This window comes from Phyllostomus discolor, chromosome 4 (genome assembly GCF_004126475.2).
Source record: "Phyllostomus discolor isolate MPI-MPIP mPhyDis1 chromosome 4, mPhyDis1.pri.v3, whole genome shotgun sequence".
Classification (NCBI taxonomy): Eukaryota; Metazoa; Chordata; class Mammalia; order Chiroptera; family Phyllostomidae; genus Phyllostomus; species Phyllostomus discolor.
The window spans coordinates 128,275,167-128,300,265 of record NC_040906.2 but is presented as its reverse complement, the minus strand read 5'-3'; the positions used below and the strand labels follow the sequence as shown (position 1 = coordinate 128,300,265).

The window sequence follows — 25,099 nt, the reverse complement described above, 5'->3', positions numbered from 1 at the left end:
TGATATTCCTGCTCAAGATGTATAACATACATCTAAACACGCACAAACATCAGACAAACCCAAATTAAAAGGTATTCTATAAAGCAACTAGCCTAGAATCTCCAAAAATAACAAAGTTGTGAAAGTCAAGGAAAAACTAAAAACCTGTTCCAGGCTGAAGGAGAGTAAAAAGGCAGTAACTAAATCACACCTGTGGTTTAGGACAGACGCAGGACGTGACTCAGAGGACTGGTGAAACCTGACAGGGGTCTGAGGATTAGTGGTAGTCACGTACTGATGCTCCTTTCCTTGTTTTGACAGCTGAACTCCGGTTACACGGAAGGACATCTCTGTTTGCAGGTATTACACTCTAGAACAGTGGTTCCCAACTTTGTGCCACCAGGGTCTGGTTTCCTGGAAAGTGGGGGGCTGTAGATGGGGAGACAGTAGGCGGAGCTCTGGAGTTGGGGGGAAACGAGGGACAGGAGGTGGAGTCCAGGCCAGCTTTGCTCACTGCCCAGGCCTCCGGACTGGGGGTGGGGAGGTGAGGTTTGGGGACCCCTGCACTAAAATATTGGGAGTGATGAAACATAAGGTTGGGAACTTACTCACAAGTGATTTAGGGAAAACAGTATTGTTTATAACTTGCAACTTTTCTGAAACTTTGTGATTATTTCAAAATTCTAAAAGACTATCTTAAAATTTCTTATAGTATGTTGGAAGGAGGAAAGAATGAGCAGGAGGGAGGTACAAAGCTTAAGTGTAATTTGCTGGCAAAAATAAATGTATTACTACCTTAGGAACTCATAGAGTTTTAGCCTTAATCTCAGTGTATTTAGATCCCCCATCTTCTGCCCACAAATAGAGGAAAAAATTTTTGCAAAGGTCTGCCACATATCCTTCTTTGTACATTAGATTGTTAGGAAGATAAGCCAAAGAGCAAATACACCTGTGCCTATTTTTATTAGCAAGGAAAGCTTTTTTCAGAAGCCCCCAAACACCTTCTCATATTTTCAGCCAGAATGACATTGTATCACATGCATAAACCCACAATTTGGAAAGGAGGAAGAAACCACTGTGATCGGCCCCAACACTCCAGAAGCTTTGTGAAATACCTGCTGATATTTTCGGTTGTAGGCACTATTGGCATTTGGAGGATTCGAGAAGTGGCAGTCTAAAACCATGTTTGTTTCAGAGTAGGCACTATTGGCATTTGGAGGACTCAAATTAGGGATACCCAACATCCTGAAAAGTATACAGCCATTTCACATTATGTCAAAAAATAAAATGAGTGAACAAAACCAATAATAATAAAACAAGGAGAATGGCCAACCAGTGGGCAAATATGTGTCGGCTACAGAGATTGACAGTAGTGATAGATACTATCTTTATCTGTGAACAGATTACGGCCCAGGGTAAATCATAAGACAAGGGAAGAAACTATGTAAAAACAACATCACTGAGGATAAAAAAAAAATAGGATTAGTGAGGGAGGGAAGAATATTAACAGTTATTAAATACCTATTGTGCTAGGCATTTTCATAAATTGCTCTATTTAATAAAACCAGAGTTAACGTTTTAGTCTTCCCAAATGCTAATATAGCTGAATTACACATGCTTCGTTAACTCAGGAGAATCAATAATAAAAATGACCTACACCAGAAAATATTACAATTTTTAACTCAAAAGGAAAAGTTGCTTATGATGTAATCAGTATAGCTTAAAAAGAACCATATCACATAACTTTGCAGTTCTCTTCTTCATTAAGTACCAAAAAATATAAAAAGAATGAGACTTGGATTAAAACATAACACTGCAAAATATATATATTTTTAAGATGTGACACTTAAGTATAACACTTTCGACAAATCTCTTACAAAACAGTGATCGTGCCATTTATTCGACACGGCTAGCACCACTCTCACCCAGCAGTAGGCTGTTTATTGCAGCACTATCATGTCACTGTCTTTAGTACTTAATATACAGACTTTCTTCTACATTGTCCTCTAATACAAAATACCAATTTAGAACAAAATTTCAGGGTACATCCACCAGAAACCATTCTACTTGTGAAGGGTCTTACAAGAAATCCATCCCCAAGCAAAGAGACACGACCTTGAAAAAACCCAGAGGCCACTCACAAATTTATCAGTTCTCCATTAGTATTACTAAGAAAGAGAAAAAAAATAGGAAAACTAACTATGGGCAAAAACAAATAAAAACCTGGCATTCTAGAATTACCAATACAACATCATAAGCAATTTGAATATCATTATGAAAATTAAATTATTCCTTAAGAAGTAAAGAACAAAACTACCAAGGCTATCTAATTAAAAATGTGAATGTGGAAATAAAGTGAATATGGAAATATGGTAATAAAGTGAAAATACTTACTGCCAAAGCCTTGGACAGTTTGGTTCTAAATTCATTCAGAATGATTGCCACGATGTCCTTAAGTGGTACATAAGCAAAGCCACCTTCCAAGTAGACTTTCCTTCCTCGGAACAAGTCCAGAGCATCAGCAAAAGGGATCTAAACTCAGAGTGAAATGGGAAAAATAAGTAATAGCTGCCATTTTGAAATCCTCCCAAGTCTTCATATGTACCAAGTCCAAATAAAATTCCTCCTATGAGAAATTCATTAATCCCAGACAGAGAGGAAAAAAATCAATTTATACATCTTAATCAATTTAAAAATAAACAATTAGCATTAGGAAGAAGTGGCAGTCTAAAACCATGTTTGTTTCAGAGTAGATGTTCTGAAAAATAATAAGTCAAGCTACAATGCTTTCTTTTTACTTACCACATGAATGTACAAACTACAGTCCCCAGGATTTCAAAGCCCCTCCCCCAGCCCTCTGCACACACTGTACTCCTCTCGTGTGACACACTCCACATTTTATTCAGCAACAAGCAGCATCCTAATTTGTACACCATATGTTGTTCAGTGCTGAAAATTACTAACAAGTGGACACAAATTTCTTCACCTATGTTCCATTCTTTCTCTAGAAAAATAGTTTTCAAAAGCTAATCTCAATAAGAAATGAAAATAATAAGCAGCTTTTCTATTAAAATATTTGCAGTATTTTTTAAAAAACCAATACTAGTCTGCATACATTTTTAAAGTCCTATAAACTACACTAAAATTTTAAGATATCATCACAATATATTAGTATTTTCCAATAGTTTTCTCCTTTGTAAAAATAAGGTAAAAAATTATGTTAAAGAAAATCCCCAAATTGCCTATTCACCCAAGTTTTAGGGAAATGCTAAATCTCCACACCCATCATTCTTCAGTATCTCCAATGACATCACACAATGAGTAGATTGTGTGATTTTGACAGTTTATTAATTTACAGATTTTTACGACAGCAACACAGCCCTTGTCCTGAAGCAGGTCGTCACTGCGCTGAGAAGACAAGACGGACACACAGGGGAAGTCAAACAGCTCTCCCGAGCGGCGTGTATGCTACTGCCCCAAACAGGGAAGTTCCACAGGACACATCAGAGGGACGGTAAGAGGCTTTATTTCAATAATCCAGGCAAGAAAAGGGAACAGTGTTTGAAAACATGAGCTTTTCATGCAAGCTCTGTTACTTCCTAGACGTATGATTTCAGTACATTTAATGAATGCTTCTAAACCTCAGTGGGCAAACCTCTAAAACAGGACAGGACAGGAAGAGATAGTTTAAACCAGGGGTGTCCAACCTTTTGAGGTCTCTGGTCCACAGTAGAAGAAGAGTTGTCTTGGGCCATAAGTTAAATACACAAATACTATCAAAAACTGATGAGCAAAAAAAGGTTTTAAGGAAATTTACGAGTTTGTGTTGGGCTGTATTCAGTCTTCCTGGGCCACATGCAGCACAGAAGCCACAGGTTGAACACCCCTGTGCCGATTCTCCTGGGGTTTTCACCTCTAAAATCCATGATCCTAGCTTACTAGGGTGTTCACAGTGGACACAAAATGCCTAAGCAGAAGCAAAAAATTATATCAATGCAGAATAATGGGAAATGTGCAATGTGGGAGGGATAAATATACATTCCCAAACTCAACGTTTGGAAGGCTGACTGAATGACGGTCTAACTGGTAGAAACAGGGAGGTCAGAATGGGGAGCTAATGTGGAGGCAGGATTTTAAACTACTGGCACTCAACAGTAACAGAGAGTATATTCTTGTCAAAGGAAACTGGGGGCAGGGGGATTGTAGCTATCAAATTTTAAAATGAATTTCAGCTCTCCCTTTTTCCCTTTCTGGAACTATTTAGTCCAAAAAAACACTTAATGGATTCAAGTAAAGCAGGTATCTGTGCTAAGGAACAGAGAACAGCAGAGGCAACCGGTGTAAGATGCTGAGACCTGGGCGGGGTAAAGAAGGTCTGACCAAAGGAGAGCACATGTGAGAGCCCAAGCAGAACGTGACCACGTTCACACGGGCAGACGGGCCAAGCATGGTGTCAGAGCGCAACAATAGCAAAGAGGGCTTCTGTGCAGAGCAGTCATCCAGAACAGGCAGGGACAGGAGTGTCCTTGCAGGGGGCGGCCCAGCATGCGGTATAAAAGCCTGAGCCCTGTGAGAAGAGAATTCCCTTTAGAGAATGGCCCCCAGCAGGGGGTCAGAGCCCAGGCAGGGCACAGCAGGAGTCTGTGGAGGCTGAACACCCAACACAGAATGCTGGCTCACTCCTACTGGGGTGAAGAAGAAATGCATGCAGCAAAGGGGAAGGCTGCGGTGACAAGAGGCTACACACACATGGGTCCATTAAATACCTGTACAAAGCTCAGTGTGATATATTTAACAACCCAGACAGTATTTTAAAACTTTACATACCTTATAAACTAACTCCAGCACAGCCCCACTTAAACTGGGTGATGAAGCAAAAATATCCTTTTCCCGGAGAGTCTTCTCTTCATCACTTATCTAAACAAAACACATTTTATATCATTCAAGAAAGTAAGTCTTCACTCAGTTTCTATACAATACTTTCCTGTTCTGGTGAAGGTTCTATATTTTTATAAAATTTTTTAAACCCAGATATTTCAAATCATTCCTACTATGATTATCAAATCATTATTGTCATTAGTGAAAGCAAATATAAAAGAAAATTTAAATTCAATATACTTTCAGATTTCTACTCTGCCAATTTCTGATGGCATATACCAAAAGAATAGCAGAAAAACAGAGTATTATGATATAAAATGAAATTACAATAAAAACTCAGGTTAATATAGTCTGAAAATGAGCATTATCCCAATTCAAGGGTTATGTTAATTTATCCAAATATCTACTTGCAGTCAAGAATGCTTTGACCATTTCTCAATTTTCTACACATAAAACAACTCCAAACTTAAAATACTAGTTTTGCTAAAAACAACTATACTTCTATTATCTCAGACTAATTATGGTTTTAAAGAGTGATATATCTAACTAAATAAAAATTATAAACTTCTATACAAAACAATAAAAGATCTGCAACTTAAGATCAAATGTAAAAGACAAACTGCAGGAAGTATTTCCATCCTTTGGTATCTGTGTTACTCTCAACAAGCCCTTTAGAAGTCAGACATAAATACTCATAATTCAAAAGTAAACTATAGCCACTATTCATATAAGTGAAAATAATAAAAGTAAATTAAAATAACAATGCCATATTGTTTTCTACCTGTCAAATGGCAAAAGTTAGAAAATTCAGGGTACACAGTGTTGGGACAATCTCTTCACAAGGCACTTTGACAAAACATTTCAGAAAGTGTTAAAACATGCAGACCCTAAAAGTTTACTTCTAGGATGTTAATCTTAAGTAAACAACAGGACAAGCACACAAATAGGAACAATTTTTCTTCATCACAATATTGTTTATAATATTAAGAAAATACAAATTCAACAACAGGTCCTTGGTTTAAAAAAATGGCAGTAGATCTTGTTTCAGCATAGCAGGCTACATTATTCAGATCAACCTCTCACAGAAATCAAAGAAAAAACACTAGAAAATTTTTTAAAGGCATTTTCTTTACAGTACAGAAGACTAATATACAAAGTCAGGCCCAGAGGAAGGATGGTATCTAACTTCACTTTAGTTCCGTGGAGACCCTCCTGCTCAAATGCATGGTCATCAGAAAAAACCCAAGCCTTGAACTGGTTTTAAGGTGGTCCCCAATTCACGCCCCAGACACCTGGCAGAAGCAAACTCAAATCCTCTCCGGAGCAAAGTACATTCACCACATGCCTCAAATGATTCCTACAAATACATTTTCAAACACAATGTCAACTATCTTGCATTTTATATAACAAGGCACACAATAAAACATCACTTCATGAGCAAAAACAAAAAAAAATAGACTCAAAGCACACAGGCATGTAAAAAAATAAAAGACAAGTGTGATGACACCTATATGAGTAGGAAACTATAAAAACTTATTTGAGAAAGAAAGGAAAGAAGGAAAGGAAAGGAAACAAAGAACTAATAGAAATGCACAAAAAACTCAGGAACCAGAATTAGATATTCAATGGAATCATAAACACCTTAAGTTTCAGGTAATGTGGACAACGTAATTTAGACCAAACCATCTGCATCATAGTTGCCACAGGTTACAATTGCCAGGCCAACAGTCAAGGCCTGTCACTTAAAGCCCACTTTTATATGTGCTCATTCTGGGAAAGAAGCTTCAAAGAAACTCTGCCCAAAGTGGATCAACTATCCCCTACTCTCTACAGCCCCTGAAGGACTTAGGTGGCGGCAAACCAGAAGTTCATAAGCCATCGTATGGATCAGTCCAGTCCCCAAGTATCTAGTGGGCCAGGGACCTCAGATTATGGATTTAATTGAAGTTGTCCTGGACTGTCAGTGTCCCCGGACCCATGAGAGAAACAAGTGAAAACTCTTACAGAGAAAGATATAACCCTCCGAGGCCTGAATGTAGCCCTCCAAATGACTTTCCAAACCCCACCCCCGGTACACAAAGATAAAGCACACAGGGAACAAGACTCATGAATAAAAACCAGATAGGGAAAACCAAACATGAGCCTAAGGATTGGAAAAGAAACAAAACTGTCATCCTTCACAGATTATAAGGCTAATAACCTTAGAAAAATCAGAATTCACAGATAAATTATTATACCTGTTGACCTCATTAGACAAGGTTTCCGGATATAAGTGCAAATGTAGAAAAACCAATCATATTTCTGTATGCCAGCAACCAAGTACAATAATGGAATTTTCTTAAGGTACCACTTACAACAAAATTAAAACTATCAAGCACCGAGGAATAAATCTAACAAATGATGAGGAAGGCCTCCACAAAGATACTATAACTTTACTGAAGGAAACAGGATAAAACCTAAATAATAGATAACCCATAAACATGCACCAGAAGACTTAATATTATAAATGTACCAATTCTCCTCAAATTGATCTATAGAGTCAATACACTCTCAAACAAAATCACAATGGCCTTTGTGTATGTCTGTGTCTTTGTGTGAACATTTACAAGCTGGTTCTAAAATGTATATGGATAATCAAAGGGCCAAGAATAACGAAGACGCAAATGAGACAATTAATCCAAGAAAAATAAGAAAAAGACATGAATAGGCACTTTACAAAATGATAAAATTCCAAGGATTAGTAAGTCTATGAAAAGATGCTCAATCTCCTTAGTCATTAGGTAAGTGCAAACTAAAACCATAGTGGAAAGTCAATTACATGACACTACCCAGCCATGAGAATGGCTAACATTAAAAATGGGGAAAAATGTTCATGAGGGTGTGGAAGAACTGCAACACCCATTATTCGTGGGAATATAAATGGTACACTCACTTGGGAAAAAAGATCTGGCAGTTGCTTTGAAGATTAAAAGTATCTGCCCCTATGACCTAGCAATCCCACTCCTAGGTATTTACCCAAGAAAAATGAAAGCACATAACCATAAAAAGACTTCTATGATCCAATTTCTATGAAGTTTTAGATCAGCCAAAAGTGAATAGTAGAAAAAGACTAGAGTAGCAGTTACCTTTGTGAGAGCCAAGACAGATTTATTGAGGTGGGGCAGGAGGAAACTTTCAGATAGTAATGCTGAGTCTTTTTATAAGTTTAAGTTGCACAAGTTTATGCATTTGTCAGAATTTATGAATTGGGTATGCTTAAGATTTGGACATTTTGTTGTATTGGGTTAGCGAACAAGTTCATTTGTTTTTTTCCAGAAGATGGCTCTAGTAGCACTTACTTGTCTTTAACTTCATTTGAAACAATTCTGTTAGATTGTATTATGACAGCTGTCATATCAGTGTGCATTTAAAAAAATAAAAATTGGTGAATATGCAGCCATTTTAATAGTGAAGATGGAAGAAAATAAGCAACATTTTTGGCATTTTGTGCTTTATTATTTTAAGAAAGGTAAAAATACAACTGAAACACACAAAAAAGAGATCTGTGCCCTGGCAGTGTATTGAGCGCTGGTCTGTGTGTGAACCAAAGGGTTGCTGGTTTGATTCCCAGTCAGGGCACATGCCTGGGTTGCAGGCCAGGTCCTCAGTAGGGGGCACACAAGAGGCAACTACACACTGATGTTTCTCCCCCTCTTTCTCCCTACCTCCCTCTAAAAAATAAATTTTTTTTAAAAAAAGATTTGCACAGTGTATGGACAAGGTGTTGTGTCTGACCAAACCTGTCATGTGGTTTGCAAAGTTGGAAAGAAAAAGAAATTTGGAAAATACAGGCAAGAATCTAGAGCAATGGGAACTCTTATAACCTACTGACAGGAGTATATTTGGTATAACTACTTTAGAAAATGTAGTATTATCTCAGGAGTTGAAGGTAAATATACCCTATAACCTGGCAATTTTAGTCCTAAGTATATACATCAAAACACATAAGCAAGTTTTTTTCCAGACAAGGCCAAATAGTTAATATGTTAGGTTTTGCAAGCCATCAGGTCTCTGTCACATGTTCATAGTTTTCTGTTGCAGCAGGAAAACAGCCATATGTAATTAAATGAACACAGCTGTGTTATAATAAAACTTTATTTATAGACTCTGAAATTTATATTTCATATAATTTTCCTGTGCCAAGAAATGTTATTTTCCTTTTAATGTTTTTCAACTATTTCAAAATGTAAGGGAGGGATAAAAATACAATAAATAACAAATAAAATAAAATATAAAGCCAGCCTTAGTTCACAGGCCATGCAAAAACAGGCAGCAGCCACGATCTGGCCCGTGTCCACATTTTGCTGACCCTTACCCTAGAGCAATGGACTCCAAACTATAACATTCACAAGAATCACCTGGAAGGCTTAATAAAACACAAATTACTTGGCACCAACCCTAGAGTTTCTGATTCATAAGTATGTAGTGAGTCCCAAGAATTGTCATTTCTAACAAGTTTTCAAGTGATGGGAATGTTCCAGTTCTCAGACCAATGCCATAAAGCAACATACAAACAAGTTAACATGAATAAGCATTATTCATGTAACCATAAGGTAACATTATTCACAACAGACAAACATTGGAAACCCAAATATACATCAAATGCAGAATTAATAAATGTATGGTATATTCAGTGTAGAATATAGGGTAACAACAAAAATAATACAACCTCACACAATGTGCACAATCTGAAATATATATTAAGCAAAATAATCCATGAACAAAATAAAATATACCTGATTGTTCCATTTATATAATGGTTTTAATACAAAACAATCATATGGTTTAGGGATGAATACTCAGGTCAACTAAAGAAAAAATGTAAGGAAGTGGTTACCATCAAGTCAGACTGGAGGTTTCCTGGAGCAGAGAGAATGAAAGACTGGTTTAAAGGGGCAGAGGGAGGTATCTCAGGAGTGACAGCAGTGCTTCATGCCTCACCTGAATGACAGTTAGACTGATGTTCCCTCAGTAATCATCTCCTAAATTGTGTATTTTTGTACTATACTCTTTTCTGGATATGTTTATACTTCTTACCATTTAAAAGTTTAAAATATAAGTAATATTATAATAAAATACACATTCAGTAAAATTCTTCTTAAATTATGGAAATGTATGATTACTGTCATAATGCTGTTAGGTGAAAGTAAATTAATACTTAGGTGCAAGAAGTAAAATAAATCTTTTAAGAGATTCCAAATATGTGTTTGTGTATAACTTTATGAATGGAAAAAGTCTACAATGTCTAGCTTTGGGTAAAGGGATTACAGATAATTTCTATTTTCTTCTTTACAGATGCACTTATTTAATTAAATTTATCCTTTAGATATTTCATGTTCTGGATATTATTATAAATGATATTTTCCTATTTCAATTTCTAATTGTTCACTGCTTTCTTGCATATCATTTTAATGTTTATTTATTTAAAAATTAAGAGCCCTGGCTGGTGTGGCTCAGTTGGTTGGAGCATCATCCCATAGCCCAAGGGTTGCGGTTCAATTCCTGATCAGGGCACATCCTGAGTTGTGGATTTGATTCCCAATCCAGGCATGCGCGAGTGCAGGCACATGCAAGTTCAGGCGCATGCAAGTGTGGGCGCATGCAATTCCCAGTCCAGGCATGTATGAGAGGCAACCAATCAATGCTTTTCTCTCACATTGATATTTCTCTCCCTCCCTTCCTCTCACCCTTTTCTCCCTTCCTCTTTCCCTACAAGTAATAAAAAAAGTCCTCAAGTATAAAAATTTTTTTAATAAAATTAAAGATAATGTTGACTAGCTTAAGTCCAAAAGTATTACAGAAACACTGTAGAATCTCCACTTCTGGCATACTGAGTGATTTCCATGTTTATCCAAATCTACTGAGTCAAAGACTTGTGTTTCTTACTAGTAGTATTAGCTAAGCATTTCTTTCTGTTTTCCATAGAAGGTAGAAATACAATAGAAAACGAGAAATACAATAGATTTTTCAAATGCATTTTTAGGAACAAAACTCCTTCTTCAAAGGAAATCTTGCTTGGAAAGATATTGTACTGTAAAAACTAGAAAAAAAAATGCTCTGGTTGAAGCAAGGCCAGGCTCAAAGCACTGCCTATTCACCCCACCATCACTGCATCCTGGCCCTTCTGTGGCCCATCTCTAAAGGGCACATTCAGTAAAACCCCAACGAGATACTTAAGCAATTGCACAAACAATACCATAAAGACAATGAGAGAAGTAAACTAGAGTAGATTATTAAAGAATGTAATAAGCTTTTCTTTCACTGAAATGTACCCAGAAGAGAAAAAAATAATAATATCTAGCCTTGATTAGATTAGAAATAATGGATAAAATTGTGAGGAATTCAATGTGTTTCCAAACCATTCATCCAAAGTAACCAGGTGCATTCCCAAATCACATGACAGCTATCTAAATTACATGTCATTTCCTGAATTCTAGCCTTTCAGTAAATACTCTGTTTTTTCTTGGTGCATTAAAAAGTTCACCCATTTGTCACACATATTCTAAATTTTCATTCATCTATTTAGTTATAGCCAAGATTTAAATTTCCAAAGAGAATACTCACTGAAAAATGTAGGGTGATTGTCTGAAACTTTACTAATTAGTGTAAACTGCTATTGACTTCATTATTTTCAAAATTTTAAATAATCTTGAGTACTCTCTTCTTTCTAGCTAAAAACCACTGAGAAAAATATAAGCATACTCCATTTCCTCAGACTCCCTTAATGAGGTTACCTACTGCTTGTCTCGAAAAGACTCATAGTCTCAAAGAGCAAGACAAAATTAAATGGCTTCCTGCTTCTGCTAACAAAGCGTCTCATGTAAGAGCAAAAACAGTTACAGTGGAACAATTATAAAAGTGAGCAACAGAGTGGAAAGGACATAAGTTTTGTAACTGCAGAAACCTAAGTTCAAATCTTAAATTAATTAACCCCGTCATACCTCCTTTCTCCAGTAAAGTGAAAAAAATACCTACTACATGTAGCTTTTCATAAAATAAAATATAGGGAGTGTCTAGAACAGGCATAACAAATAGTATGCCCTTAATAAATGGTAAACATTTATTATTATTATCAGCAATGTACATTTTGATTAGCTTCTGTTTTCCAGGCTTTTCCCCAAGAATAAAGTGAAATGTTTCCTGCATCTAAACTGATTTCAATAAACTTTTATTAATTAAAACTATGAATTGTATTAAACTAACATATAACTGGTGTTTAGAGGGTATTCAAAATATTTACTAAAGCAAGCTAGGTTATCACTGCAACATCTTACAATCAAGACACAGTAAGTCCTCACTTACCATCATGAAAAGGTTCTGTGACTTTAAGCGAAATAACATATAATGAAAATTTTACCATAGGCTAAATGGTAAGCTCTGATAGCATCTCATCAACATTACAACAAAATGATGTTGAATGAAACGATGTTATTCAAAGACCTATTGTATATCATGCTTCACAAAATAAACAGCTTCCTAAAGAGAGATATATAAACAAACTGCTCTATACAGAACCACATTTCCTAAGTGACTTAATTACTATTCCAGAAATGCTCAACCTTCACTCTGATTAATTTTCAACCAGCAAAAACCCTGATCACTTTAGCTTTGAAGTTCTTCTCTTTCCACCCCTATTCATAATTCCCCACACCTCAATCCCTATGATCTATACCCACCCACTCAACAGTCAATCCCGACTGCTTCAAATGGCAAACAGTATAATGGTAGAATCTTTTTGTCAAGCACAAATCACACTAAGCATTAATAGTTTGTGTAAAGTTTTATTTCTATATTTTATAATTACATTATTTTACATGATACCTTACTAAAAGAATTAAGGATTTGGGTTGTGTTTTGTTTTGGTTTTAAATAATATATTCTCCATCAAACCAAGAACCGCAAGAGCAGTCTCATTCTCTCCTGAATGGAGATCAGGAGCAAGCTCTGGAGAGGCAAAAACGTCCCACGTAGTAAACACATAGGTAGAAGCTGTCTGTGTAGAGGCTTGCACTGCTGCTCACCCTATGCAGAATCCCTTATGCATCCCCTAACTGCTGGACTCCCACATGGCCTTATAACTTGCTGTGGCCAGCGAAATCTAAGCAGAAGAGACATGTGTCACTCCCAAGCAAAAGCCTCATAAGCACATGGTTTACCTACTTCCTTCCTCCCTCTGCCATAGCAACTGGTGAGGTCCAGATAAAGACTGCTCAATCCGCAAAGCTGCAGCATCAGTATGACACAGGGCAGGGCTGTAGATGATGGCCCACAGGAGACACACGGCATGAACAAGAAACAAACCTTCTCAGTGAACCCATGGTTCGGGGATTACTTTTTACCACAGCATGAGCTGCCCTGATGGCAGAGTCATCTCCCTCCTCTTTGGATCACATATTTTTATCAACAAAAATATTCTGAGCACATACTTCCAGTATATGTATACTTACTTATAAATTACATACATATACATGTATGTAATACATGTACATTATGTATGTAAAATAGGCCTGTCCTAAAATGTTTAAAAATTAGGTTGAAAATATACGTTGTATTATTTGTTTCCTTCCACACTCCCAAATGATCATCTCAGTCATACCACTTTGGCATCTGTAACTGTCACACTACCCCCTACGGTGAAGATATAAATAAGGTTTCCCACAGATTTATTCTGTAACTTCCAATCAACAATATTCAATCACGTTTATAAATAATGTGAAGTTTTCTACCTGAATGCACATAGTGCTCTCTCTCTCTCTACCCCCTCTTCCCGCTCCCTCTCTCTCTCTCTCTCTCTCTCTCTCTCGGGCCCTGGTCCTTAAGCAAGAATGTACATCAGGTTTGTAGTGGAGCTTTTCAAAATTATAGATTCTTGGTGCCACCCAAACCTGCAGACTGAAAATCAGGTATATATTTTTTTAAGTCCATCAGTGATTCTGATACACATCACCTGTCTACAGAGTGATCCCATGGAAAGAACCATCTTTTCTAAAATAAATTTATCATGTCCTAAAAATACCAACATTACTGCTACAATGTTATTTTCTATGTAGAATTCATTCATTCTTTCTAAAACACTGAGGACCTACTATGTACCAAGCACTATTTACAGCAGATGAGATCCAACTATAAACAAAGAAAAAAAACTGTCCTCATGAAGCTTACATTTTATGAGGTGAGAAAGACAATAAATAATAAATAATAATAAATAAATAATCAGGTAGCGAGCATAACAAAAAACAAAAAAAGAACTGCTATGGACAGACAGATTATACTTTCAGATGTATGGTCAAAGCTTCTCTGAAGAAGCTACATTTAAACAGAAACGTGAAAGAAAGGAGTCAGCCGTGCAAACCCATGGCAACACCATCCCAACCAGGGGTAACAGCTAGTGCAAAGGTCCTAAAAGGTCCCTCTTTAGGGAAAGAGGAAAAAGGCTGGAGAGTTGAAGGAACAGGAAGAAGACAGATGGAGCACAGTGGCAGGCAGGGGGTGGTGCCAGAAGTGAATAGAGAGCTGGATGGAGCCCTCAGACCTGAGTGAGACAGATGTTTATTCTAGGAACTGTGCATTAAACCGAGGTTTTAGCAGAGGAAAATTAAGACTGATTTCCCCTGCTCATGCATGCTTAGAGGCTATTTTGGTAGTTTAGGAAAGAGATGATAGTGGACTGAACTGGAAGAGCACTGGTAGAGAAAACACAAGTGGACAGAGCTGGGCTGGATTTTGGAGGCAGCAGAGACAGACAGATTGCAAATGAAGGGGAAAAACTCCCCAGACTGGTGCCTCAGTCACTGGGCAGTGATGCCATTTGCTTGATGTCTTTCTTTATCCTCATTATGCTGTTTATTTTGTACTTCTATACAGATTTGTCATGTGTGTCTTGTTGCAAGTCGCCACAAATCCTTTGTGGAAAGGGGCATAATATTTGCATCAATAAATGCAAATATTAATAAATAATTTAAGTATCAGTTTTTCCTAAAATGCAACACATTTGTACTAGCAGGTAAAAATACATGTTAACAATTCCAACAATATTAAAACAATTAAAATGAATAATCAAAACACTGTTTAAAACATCCAAGGTCTAATGAAACCATTAAGAATTTTATTTTATAATGAAATCAAAAATTTATAGTGAAGCAAATACTGAAAGCAATTATCATTTTTAATAGTATTACTATTTCTAATAAATACATGTTTTGTATCGGTAGTAAGTATTATGATCTACAATGGGCACCTTGTTTTCCCAAATGCATGCACTGTGACCTAATCATTAATCTTCCTGTGAAGATTAAAGATGGCTGCAAAGTCTTTGACACTGAGAGCTGAGATCTACTTGCCCTCCTCTTTATCTGCGCCACCCTATGGCTACTCTGACAAACAACATGGAACAAGCGATGCCACGCCAGTCTCAGGCCTAGTCTTCAAGAGGAATGCAAGCGCACTGTTTCTTGGAGTCCTGGGTCACTCCCAGGAAGTTATTCAACCCCCTTCCTTGTTGGTGGGGGTTGGTGGGATCACATGGAGAGGGTCCCAGCAGTGTCTAGCCTTCTAGAAGTCTTCACCTTGGCACTAAGCATTGGAGTAGAGCTGTCTTGTACATCCTAGACCAGACTGACTGCCAACAAGTAACCCCAGGGATGTCATATGGAGCAGAATTGCCCTATGAAGCCCAGTTTGAATCCCAACCCTCAAAATTGTGAGATATAATAAAATGGTGGTTGTTTGAAATTTCAGGATTTGGTCTTAATTTTTGATGTTAGGTTTTAAAACTATTTTTTAAAATATTTTATTTGTTTTTAGAGAGAGGAAGGGAGAGAGAAAGAGAAACATCAGAGTGGTTGCCACTTGTGCGCCCCCTACTGGGAACCTGGCCCACATCCCAGGCCTGTGTCCTGACTGGGAATCCACCAGCAACCTGGTTCGCAGGCACTCAATCCACTGAGCCACACCAGCCAGGGCTAAGGTTTTAGAATTATTGCTTTAGTTTGAGGGTAGTTGCTAAATAGAAACTAATAACCAGAACACATTCAACCTAAATTTAAAGTTAGCTGAAAATAGTTTTCTATTTACAACCAATACTACAACACACTTTCTTCATTTAAATGTACAAAAGATAGCCAAATACACAGGAAAAAAATATTTCAATTAAATTGTTAACAACTGGTAAATCTTTAGGAAAGACTGAAAAGTGGGAAATAAAAAAGGAAATAATTTCTACTGTGTGACTATGTTAATTAACCAAAATTGACAGGATGGTATGTCATTTCACTTACAAATTCTTTTATAATCGTCCAAAACATTAAAAGTTAGAAAACAAACAGTAATTTAATATTCTGACATTCTAATTAGTTATGTTGATGTCTCAGTAACTCCGCCAGGCTGATCAATGTAAAAAAAAAATCAATTGTCTGATTACTTTATTACTGGGGTTTTTTTAAATAGCTCTGACACATTTGAAAACTAAAAATTACACTAAAGGGAAAAATTAATTATATTCAAGCATGTTTCTCTTCTTCTACAAGAAAACAAATCCCTTTTTAAAACATGGTTAATTTATACAAGAGTTCTTAAAAGTCTCCCAAATAAATCAAATCAGCAGTGATCCCCTCGCTGGGCATGACAGGCCAGATACACGTTTAGATACATCACAACCTGACAGCACACATCAGATACACATTCCACTCCACGCCACCCCACTCAGCAAGCATTTCTTCAGCACCTTCTAAAAGCGCCAGTAGATAAAACAAACAAAAGGTAAGATGCTAATCTGTAAATTAACTACATTATTCAACCACAGCACAAGTTTATAAGAGAAGACAAGTTGACTCCACTCACAAGAGGAAAAAGCCTGTTTCCAGCAGGCTGCTGAATGAGCACAAAAGCTCTATGAGAGCCTGCATGTCCAGCAGGCCTGGTGCTCAGCCTTGCTTTTGAATTATGATAAGCAGAATGAAGGGAAACACACTCATTACAGGGAAAGAGAGGCAGCAAGATGATCCTTCCCAGGAACATAACTTCAGAGCCTAGCTCAGAGACTGCTCAAACAGCTCTATATAAACTCAGTTGAAAGGAACCCAATGGCACAGCTGTGGCAGTGACTTTTGCTGAGGCTCAGAGAAGAACGGTGATACACAGGGTACCAGGCAGCATTTAGAGCATTAAACATTAAGATTGACTGAGAATAGCATGATGCCTCTCCAGAGACCAGAAACCTAGGACGTCACGTGGGGCACAAAAGATGGAAGTGAGACACTTCCAATTCATCAGTCTCTGCCTCCCTCTCCCTCTTGCCTCCTTCTCCTCTACCTCCTTCCCTTTCCTCTCAGTCAGAACTGAAAACAACTTTATACCAAAATTTTCAATGAATCTTTTGTTCAGTTATTTCTGTCTCTCATCCTTGCTCTCAGTCAGTGTCCAAAATATAGATTCCTCCAGAGACATAGCACTGCTCCTTGGTCTTCTCATTTAATTCAACCCAGACCCCCATCCACCCACCTAAGTCATTTATATCTTCTCTGCAGAACTCAAGACAAACATTTTCCCCTTTGTCCTCTACTAACCAATCCCCACCCACACATGCTCAACCTCTTTAAACACTCCTCTACTCTCCTGAGAACACCACTCCAGCATAAATTAGCAAAAACACATTCCCTCCTTTCTCCCTCCACTCTGGCCAGCCCCTCCCCCTTGATTTCTCTCCACCTTTCAATGCCTCAGATTCCATCTAGCCTTCCTGGCACCTCATTAGGGTGACCAGCCATCCCAGTTTTCCCAGGACACAGAGGTTTCTCAGGACAGGGACTTCAGTGTGAAAACTGGGACAGACACCATCTAAATCCAAACCCTGTCAACATTTCGTGACACTCACCTTCTTGCCACTATCCCAAGTGATTGTTACACCCACAAGGATGATCCAGGGATGCCCCACAGACCCAGGCACGCCCACCCTCTCCCACTGTCATGGCTCAGTTCACAACCACCAGCCCCACCCCAAACACTCACTCTCCCCAACTGCACCTAACCCACTCCTTTATCCCCACTATACGGGTTCTTTGGGTCTGTCCAAGTCCCTTTATAACCCAGGCCTTTCAACTCTTTCTGGTTTTCAATTTTCATCCCCAAAATACTTCATCTGTCAATTACACCAACCTATCTGTACAGCCTATAGCACGCCATGACTTTTATCTCTATGACATTACACATACTTCCCATGCCTGAAATGTCCCTCCACACCATGTTTCTCCTGGAAATGTCTATGTCACTTATACATTACCTCTGCAAAACTTCCCCAGATGTCCTCAATAATAGTTATTCCCTCTTCTCTGTTTGAACATGCAGTATTATAGCATTTATGTACTATACTATAAGCATTTATATGCCCATCTCCCTCACTATAACAGGGAACTATGCACACATTAATGTGCTATACTTATTCTTATATTCCCAGCTCTCATCACAATACCTGGTAAAATGTTTAGAAACTGGAATATACAAACTATGAAAGGCGACAATATTCAAACTGAAGAAATAAAAATAAAAAAAAATATTCTGTATAATGCAAGTCCAAAAGACTAAAAATTTACAATGAGAGTATGTAATAAAATATTTCACCAAATGATAGAAACAGATAATTCACAAGAGGTCATAAAAAGTCACAGCTGCAAAAGAATGTTCAATTCTGGTAATTAAAGACCAGTAATGAAGTAATTAAGAGGTTACAAAGTATGTAAAAATAACCCTAGAATTAGGATACTGTGATAGAAATGGAAGAAAAAGAAAAGCAATTAAGAGAGAAAGGAAACACCAAGAAATTGAAGATGACAGGCCCATGCCTGAGTGAATGTAAGAACAGCAGTACATTTAAAAAAAAGGTTTTCCCTGACACAGTTCCTCCAGCCAAGCACACGAACACTTAAGCAAATTAAAGTAATAGTACCCTTAAGACCCACCCTGTCTCCAGCACAGCCTTTACAGGTGCTGCAAAGAATATGCTGGCTCGAGGGGTGAGGTTCACAACAGCATTCCCGACACTGCTGCAGTAGGTTTGGGCCCTTAGGCTCCAGCCCTGGGCCAGCAGGCAGTCTCTGATTTCTTAAGTTATTGAGATCTACTCCCCACTGAAAACAATGAAAACCACTGGATAAACTATAAATATATACACATATATACACATATACATATTAATTTAAGAACACTAAAAAATTGACAAGACATGGAATTACAAGACCAAATTTTAAGTAAAACCTCAGCCCAGGAGAGCCAAACCCACTTTGGCCCCGAGGCATCAGCCAATGCCATCCGCTTGTACTTTAGATTTTCATCCTCACAGGGAAAGGTGGCAAAAGACATGGGTTAACTCTTGTCAAACATAGAATTCTTAAAAAAAAAAAAAACAAAAAAAAAAACCTCCCTACATTCAATTGGGACCCCAAAGGGTAACATCTCCAGGGGAAGAATGAACTAGAATTGACCCACCATCTCTCGCTCAACCACATGAGAAAGAAGAACAGGTTCTCTTGGCACTGGACAAAGCAGGCAAATGAGAAGGAGGGAAAACAAAGTCTTTGAGATGTGGCCTCCCCAGGCACATAGCCACAGTGAGACAGAGAGAGGAAATCCTCAAAATGACTTAAAAGGAGTCCCTGACCAGTAATACCCCCAGAAGTGTGGCAGAAGCAACCCAGTGCCTCTCAGAGGAGAGCACATTCGTCCTGGGAACCCCCTAAAAAACCACTCGAGGGCAATAATCAGAGATAACCAGACACACAAGAAAACAAGGCAGCACCAATGAGAAGCAAGAGTAATAGCAGAGATAAACTACACAGATTTTAAATCTTAGAATTGTTAGACACAGATTAAAAAGCAACCCACAATGTTTAGAGAAAAGAACAAATTTTAAAATATCAGCAAGGTACAAGAATCCATAAAAAATAACATAGCATTATGTTATGTTAATAACATAGATCTTTAAAAAAAAACCAACTTCCAGAAATTATAAGAGTTGAAATGTAAAACTCAATAGCAAAATAAATAAAACAGAATAAAAAATAAGCTGGGAAATAGTTCAGGAGAAATACATCATTCAGCAAAAAAAGCAGAAAAAAGGAAAATGCAGAGATGTGAAGAACTGACTGCGAGGATTTAAAATGCATTTGGCTGGAATTCCAGACAGAAAGGAGAAAGAGTGGGTAGGGGAAAGTGTAAAATCAGTAATGGCTGAGAATTTTTCAGAATTAGTACAAGACACCAGTCCACAGATCCAAGAATCCCAGTTACATCTAAGCAGAAATAAATAAAAAGAATTGCACTCCTAGACAAACTGAGAATGTTTAAATCAAACAAAGTATCTTGAAAGGAGACAGACAACCAGAGGGGTGGCTACCTTACCCTCAAAGGGGCTACAATTAGACTTTCAGCTGACTTCTCAACAGCAAAAGGACAAGCCAGAAGACAAAAGAATCGTGCATCTCCAACGTGCTCTAAGAAAGTATCTGCCAACCAAGAATTCTACATCCAGCAAAAATGTCTTTCAATAAAGAATGTAATGTGCTTTGTTTTTGTCTATGAAAGTACTTTTAAACAAACAAAAGAAGTAATACAGTAATAAAAACTATAACCTGTACTTTACCTCAAACTAACACAATATGAGAACAGCTGGACATTTATGGAAAGATGACCATTTAATGGTTTCGTCCACATCTCCTTTATACATACAATCACATGCTTTCTTTCATTATTCATTGGTTACTCCTCTAACTGAGCTGTGGTTCTTCAAAAGATAAGACAGGAGGTCAGACACCACGTACTGAACAGGCTTCAGTGGCCTCCCTCCTACACACACTCAGAGCTGCACGGTGCCCAGATCGGAAATATGTGCTGACTGCTGAGATTTTCAACAGTTCAAGACTGAATTCCCATGATCATAATTCATTTTCATCAAAATATACTTGGAATTTGATTTCAGTAGTTTAACATAAAATATTACATTAACGATCTTTCTGATTTTACATAATTAATCTTTATAATCAGTAAATATTTTGAAGCAAAACTTGAGTGAACAGGAAGTATGCTTCACAACTAAGTAATATGCAATTTGTTCCCCTCTCCTCAGTCTCTCTATGAACTAAATCGGAGATTCTTAACTGGTGTGCCACAAGCATTTTTAAAACATGCAGTACCTGACTATTTAGTCAGGGGCACTGGCCTCCTCTCCCTTAGAGTGTCAAATTAAAAAATGACAACAACCAACACAATAGCCATCCAGTGTGAATGAATCAAAATTATACCTGTTTTTTTTTCGTCAGAGTGGCAAAAAATATATATTTTGGAGTGCCACAGAATTTTAGCCATTAGTTTATGTGTGCCATGAGAAGAAAAAAGTTGAAAATCGCTGAACTAACTGAATCAAGTCTTTGAAATTTACAACTGTTTCTTTAATTCTAAACTATTTATTTCAAGCACCCAGTTAATTGGCTGAATGCCTATTTCTTCACAAGGCTGTCGATTACTGAGCTTCGAATTTTCTTTTTTATGACATCCCCCTTATGTTATCTTCTGCAATAACCTTTTGGTGCACAATTAAAGGCCTCCCAAACTCAATCTTTCTGGAGGCTCCAACTGGCAAATGTCTTACAAAAAAAACAAAAGTAATTTGCCCTTCTCAATTTACAACACAGCCCAGAAGAAAATTGTTCAACTTTACTTAGTTCTCAGTTTTTAAGCTATGTGGCATTTTGGACATTTTCAATATCATTAAAAGAGAGGCAGCCAAACTGATTCATGAAATATCTGATGAAGCCTGAAGCTTTCCAAGTGAAGCAGCTAACAGTAGTATATCACAAAAATAAGGCTTTACTTAGCTGAGAAGGGAAGGCTGAAACCTGCTTAGAGTCTATACGGACCAATGGCAAAGCCATGTTTATTGAAGCAAGTGGAGAATGAAATAAAAGAGTAGGGAAAATAGGTCAGAAAAAGAAATGAATTTGTTACATTTTCTCTTATTAGGCCATGGGAAATCAAATATTTGGATATTAAATTTTTTATTGTTGGGTATTATTAAATTATATTTGCATCATATTTTTCAAATTCAAGCAGTTAATAGAATCCAAGCTGTTTTTTGTGTCTGCAGTAAAGGGAAAGAAGGTGTTTATTCCAACAGATACTCAAATACATATATTTACAACTAAAAATATTAGAAATTGGTTTTACAGTTTTGACAAAGGTGTCATTTGTTGACCCACTTCAACATTTTTAGTTCCTTAAAAATATTCAGACATCCGAAATTGCAGCTGGCATGATATCTCTCACAAGATCTCTCTCCATTAGCTCCTTTCTGCCTAATCTTTTAAGATTCAGTCCAAATAATACTGTTAGCTCAAAGACACCTTCCTAGATGAATCCAGCTCACAGCAATATCCTCTTTTGCTTAACTCTTATTGACTGTATCAAACATTCTGGCATGTGATTATTTTACTTGTTCTCCGTTTAATGAAAATGGTTTCTTTCTGTTCTCCCAAATTATAAGCATATTACATTAATATAAACATATTAATGTAAAACCTCCACAGCATACAACATAATGCTGAATATACATAAAGCATTTCTTAAACGTTGGCTATAAAGTAATATCAAGGAAAACAGTGACTCCAGAACTTCTATACAGGAAGGGGTCAGACGCAGAATCTGGTAGCTAAGGACTTATCTTAAATGTGCATTTGCCTAGCAAGCACACTTTTTATTAACTGAGCTCAACTGGGGTGCCTTGGAAGACAAAGGGCTGGTAAATTCAAGTCCCTCCAAGCCACTCTATGATGCTAACAGGGACTGAGACAAGCATTCCCCCACCATCTCATACATGTGCCCTACATCAAGCAAGAAGAACTAGTCACCCATTTATCTTACTTCAAACTCCATCAACAGATTCCTTCCCTTAGTAATAATACCCTTATTCGACTACTCAAATTAGGACACCTCTCTCCCTAATTACTGTCCTAAAAATGTTGAAGTGCTTTGTCTACACCTAAGATAGGAGTTCATATACAGGAGGAAGCCATGATGCCACCCAGAGGGCTGGTTTTGTTTGGGACATCCAGTTCCCAAGGACTGCAACACTAGAGTATGACAGGAAGCAGTATTACTTACACTACCCAAATGACACTCTTCCATGGCCCAGCAATTCACAGACCTCCTTCTACTCCTCTACTTCAGAAATGTGAGGTAAGAGTTCATTTCAGATACCTCTAGTCAAGGTGGAGGCATGAGTAAACACACTTTTGCTTCCTTGCACAATCACAGAAGAATTATAACTAGACCTCAAAACAAACAATATCCAGAAGTGTCAGAAAATTGAGCTGTATCAAGTCCCACAACCAAGGATTTAAAGAAACCACATTCATCCAAATGGGTAGGAAGGATGGAAACGCAGAGATGGACAGAGAGGTACGGCGTTACAGTGTGGTGCAGAGAGGCAGCGGCAGCAGACTTCACATGTGGTGGATAAAAATTGGGAGGGATACCTTGGGAGAAAGTGATCCCAGCCCCAGGCCTGACTAAGCTGCCCAAGGTTCCAGTGCCAGAAAGATAAATCCCCATAATTTCTGGCTATAAAAACCAGTGGAGGTTGGAACAGCAGAAGAACTGACGGATTTTCAGAAGACTCTACTAAAAGGGCCCACAAGGACTTAAAATATACACAAACCCACCCTCTCTGGGATTCAGGACCAGGGCAGCAGGTAGTAGGGTAACAGCCACATATGGGAAATAAGAGAAGTGACTAGAAACAGGACAAGTGCTGGGCAAACCTCCAGGAGCCAGGCAGCAGCAATGTCCCCTCTCTGAGCCCTCTCCCACACAGAGCCACACAGAGCCACAATACACTGAAGCAGGTTGTCCCACCCCGGTGACTATCTAAGGCTCTGCCCCACCCAATTTACGGGTATCTTTTCTACAGCGTGCCACATGACTAAGACAGGGAGTCAAAGCAGCTCTACCTAATACACAGAAACAAACATAGGAAGGCTGCCAAATTGAGGAGACAAAGAAATACAGCCCAAATGAAAGAACAGAACAAAACTCCAGAAAAAGAGCTAAATAGCCCTGGCTGGTGTGGCTCCATGGATTGAGTGCTGACCTGCAAAACAAGGGCCACTGGTTCAATTCCCAGTTACAGCACATGACTGGGTTGCAGGCCAGGTCCCCAGTAGGGGACACACGAGAGGCAATCACACATTGATGTTCTCTTCCTCCCTTCCCCCTCTCTAAAAATAAATAAATAAAATACTTTTTCTAAAAAAAGAGCTAAACAAAATGGAGACAACCAATTTATCAGATGTGGAGTTCAAAACACTGGTGATCAGGATGCTCGAAGAACTCAATGAGTACGGCAACAACATGAAAAAGACCCAGGAAGAAATGAAGGTTACACTAAGTGAATTAAGGAAAAATCTACTGGGAACCAACAGTGGAGAGGATGAAGCTAAGAATCAAATCACTGATTTGGAACATAAGAAATAAGCATTCAACCAGAAGAGCAAGAAGAAACAAGAATTCAAAACAACAAGAAGAGAATAAGGAGATTCTGGGATGCTCCAAACATAACAAAGCTGAATCACAGGGGTGCCAGAAGGAGAAGAGGAAGAGCAAGAAATTGAAAACGTATTTGAACAAATAATGAAAGAAAACATCCCTAATTTGGACAAGGAAACAGACATACAAATCCAGGAAGCACAGAGTCGCAAACAAGTTGGACCCAAAGAGGTCCGCACTGAGACACATCATAATTAAAATGCCCAAGGTTAAAGGTAAAGAGAATCTTAACAGCAACAAGAGAAAAGGAGACAGTTACCTACAGAGGAGTTCCCATAAGACTATCAGCTGATTTCTCAAAAGAAATTGCAGGCTAGAAGGGACTGGCAAGAAGTATTCAAAGTGATGAAAAGCAAGGACCACAACCTAGATTATTCTATCCAGCAAAGCTATCATTCTGAATGGAAGGGCAGATAAAGTGCTTCCAGACAAGGTAAAGCTAAAGGAGTTCATCATCACCAAGTCATTATTACATGAAATGTTAAAGGGACTTATTTAAGAAAAAGAAGATCAAAACTATGAACATTAAAGTGGCAGCAAATTCACAACTATCAGAAACTGAATCTAAAAAACAAACAAAGCAAACAATCAGAACAGGAACAGAATCACAGATATG

At 37.9% G+C, this 25,099-nt stretch overlaps 1 protein-coding gene across 1 annotated transcript in view; it reads right to left on the bottom strand.

Moving 5' to 3' along the window:
• The window catches only part of PRIM2 (DNA primase subunit 2), a 291,593-nt gene that overhangs the window by 230,989 nt on the left and 35,505 nt on the right, over positions 1 to 25,099 (bottom strand). The window contains exons 6-7 of the mRNA XM_028510638.2: positions 4,807 to 4,896; positions 2,374 to 2,511 (exon numbers count right to left, since the gene is read on the bottom strand). Coding sequence (XP_028366439.1) covers positions 2,374 to 2,511; positions 4,807 to 4,896 — 228 coding nt within the window. The remainder of the gene's footprint in view (positions 1 to 2,373; positions 2,512 to 4,806; positions 4,897 to 25,099) is intronic.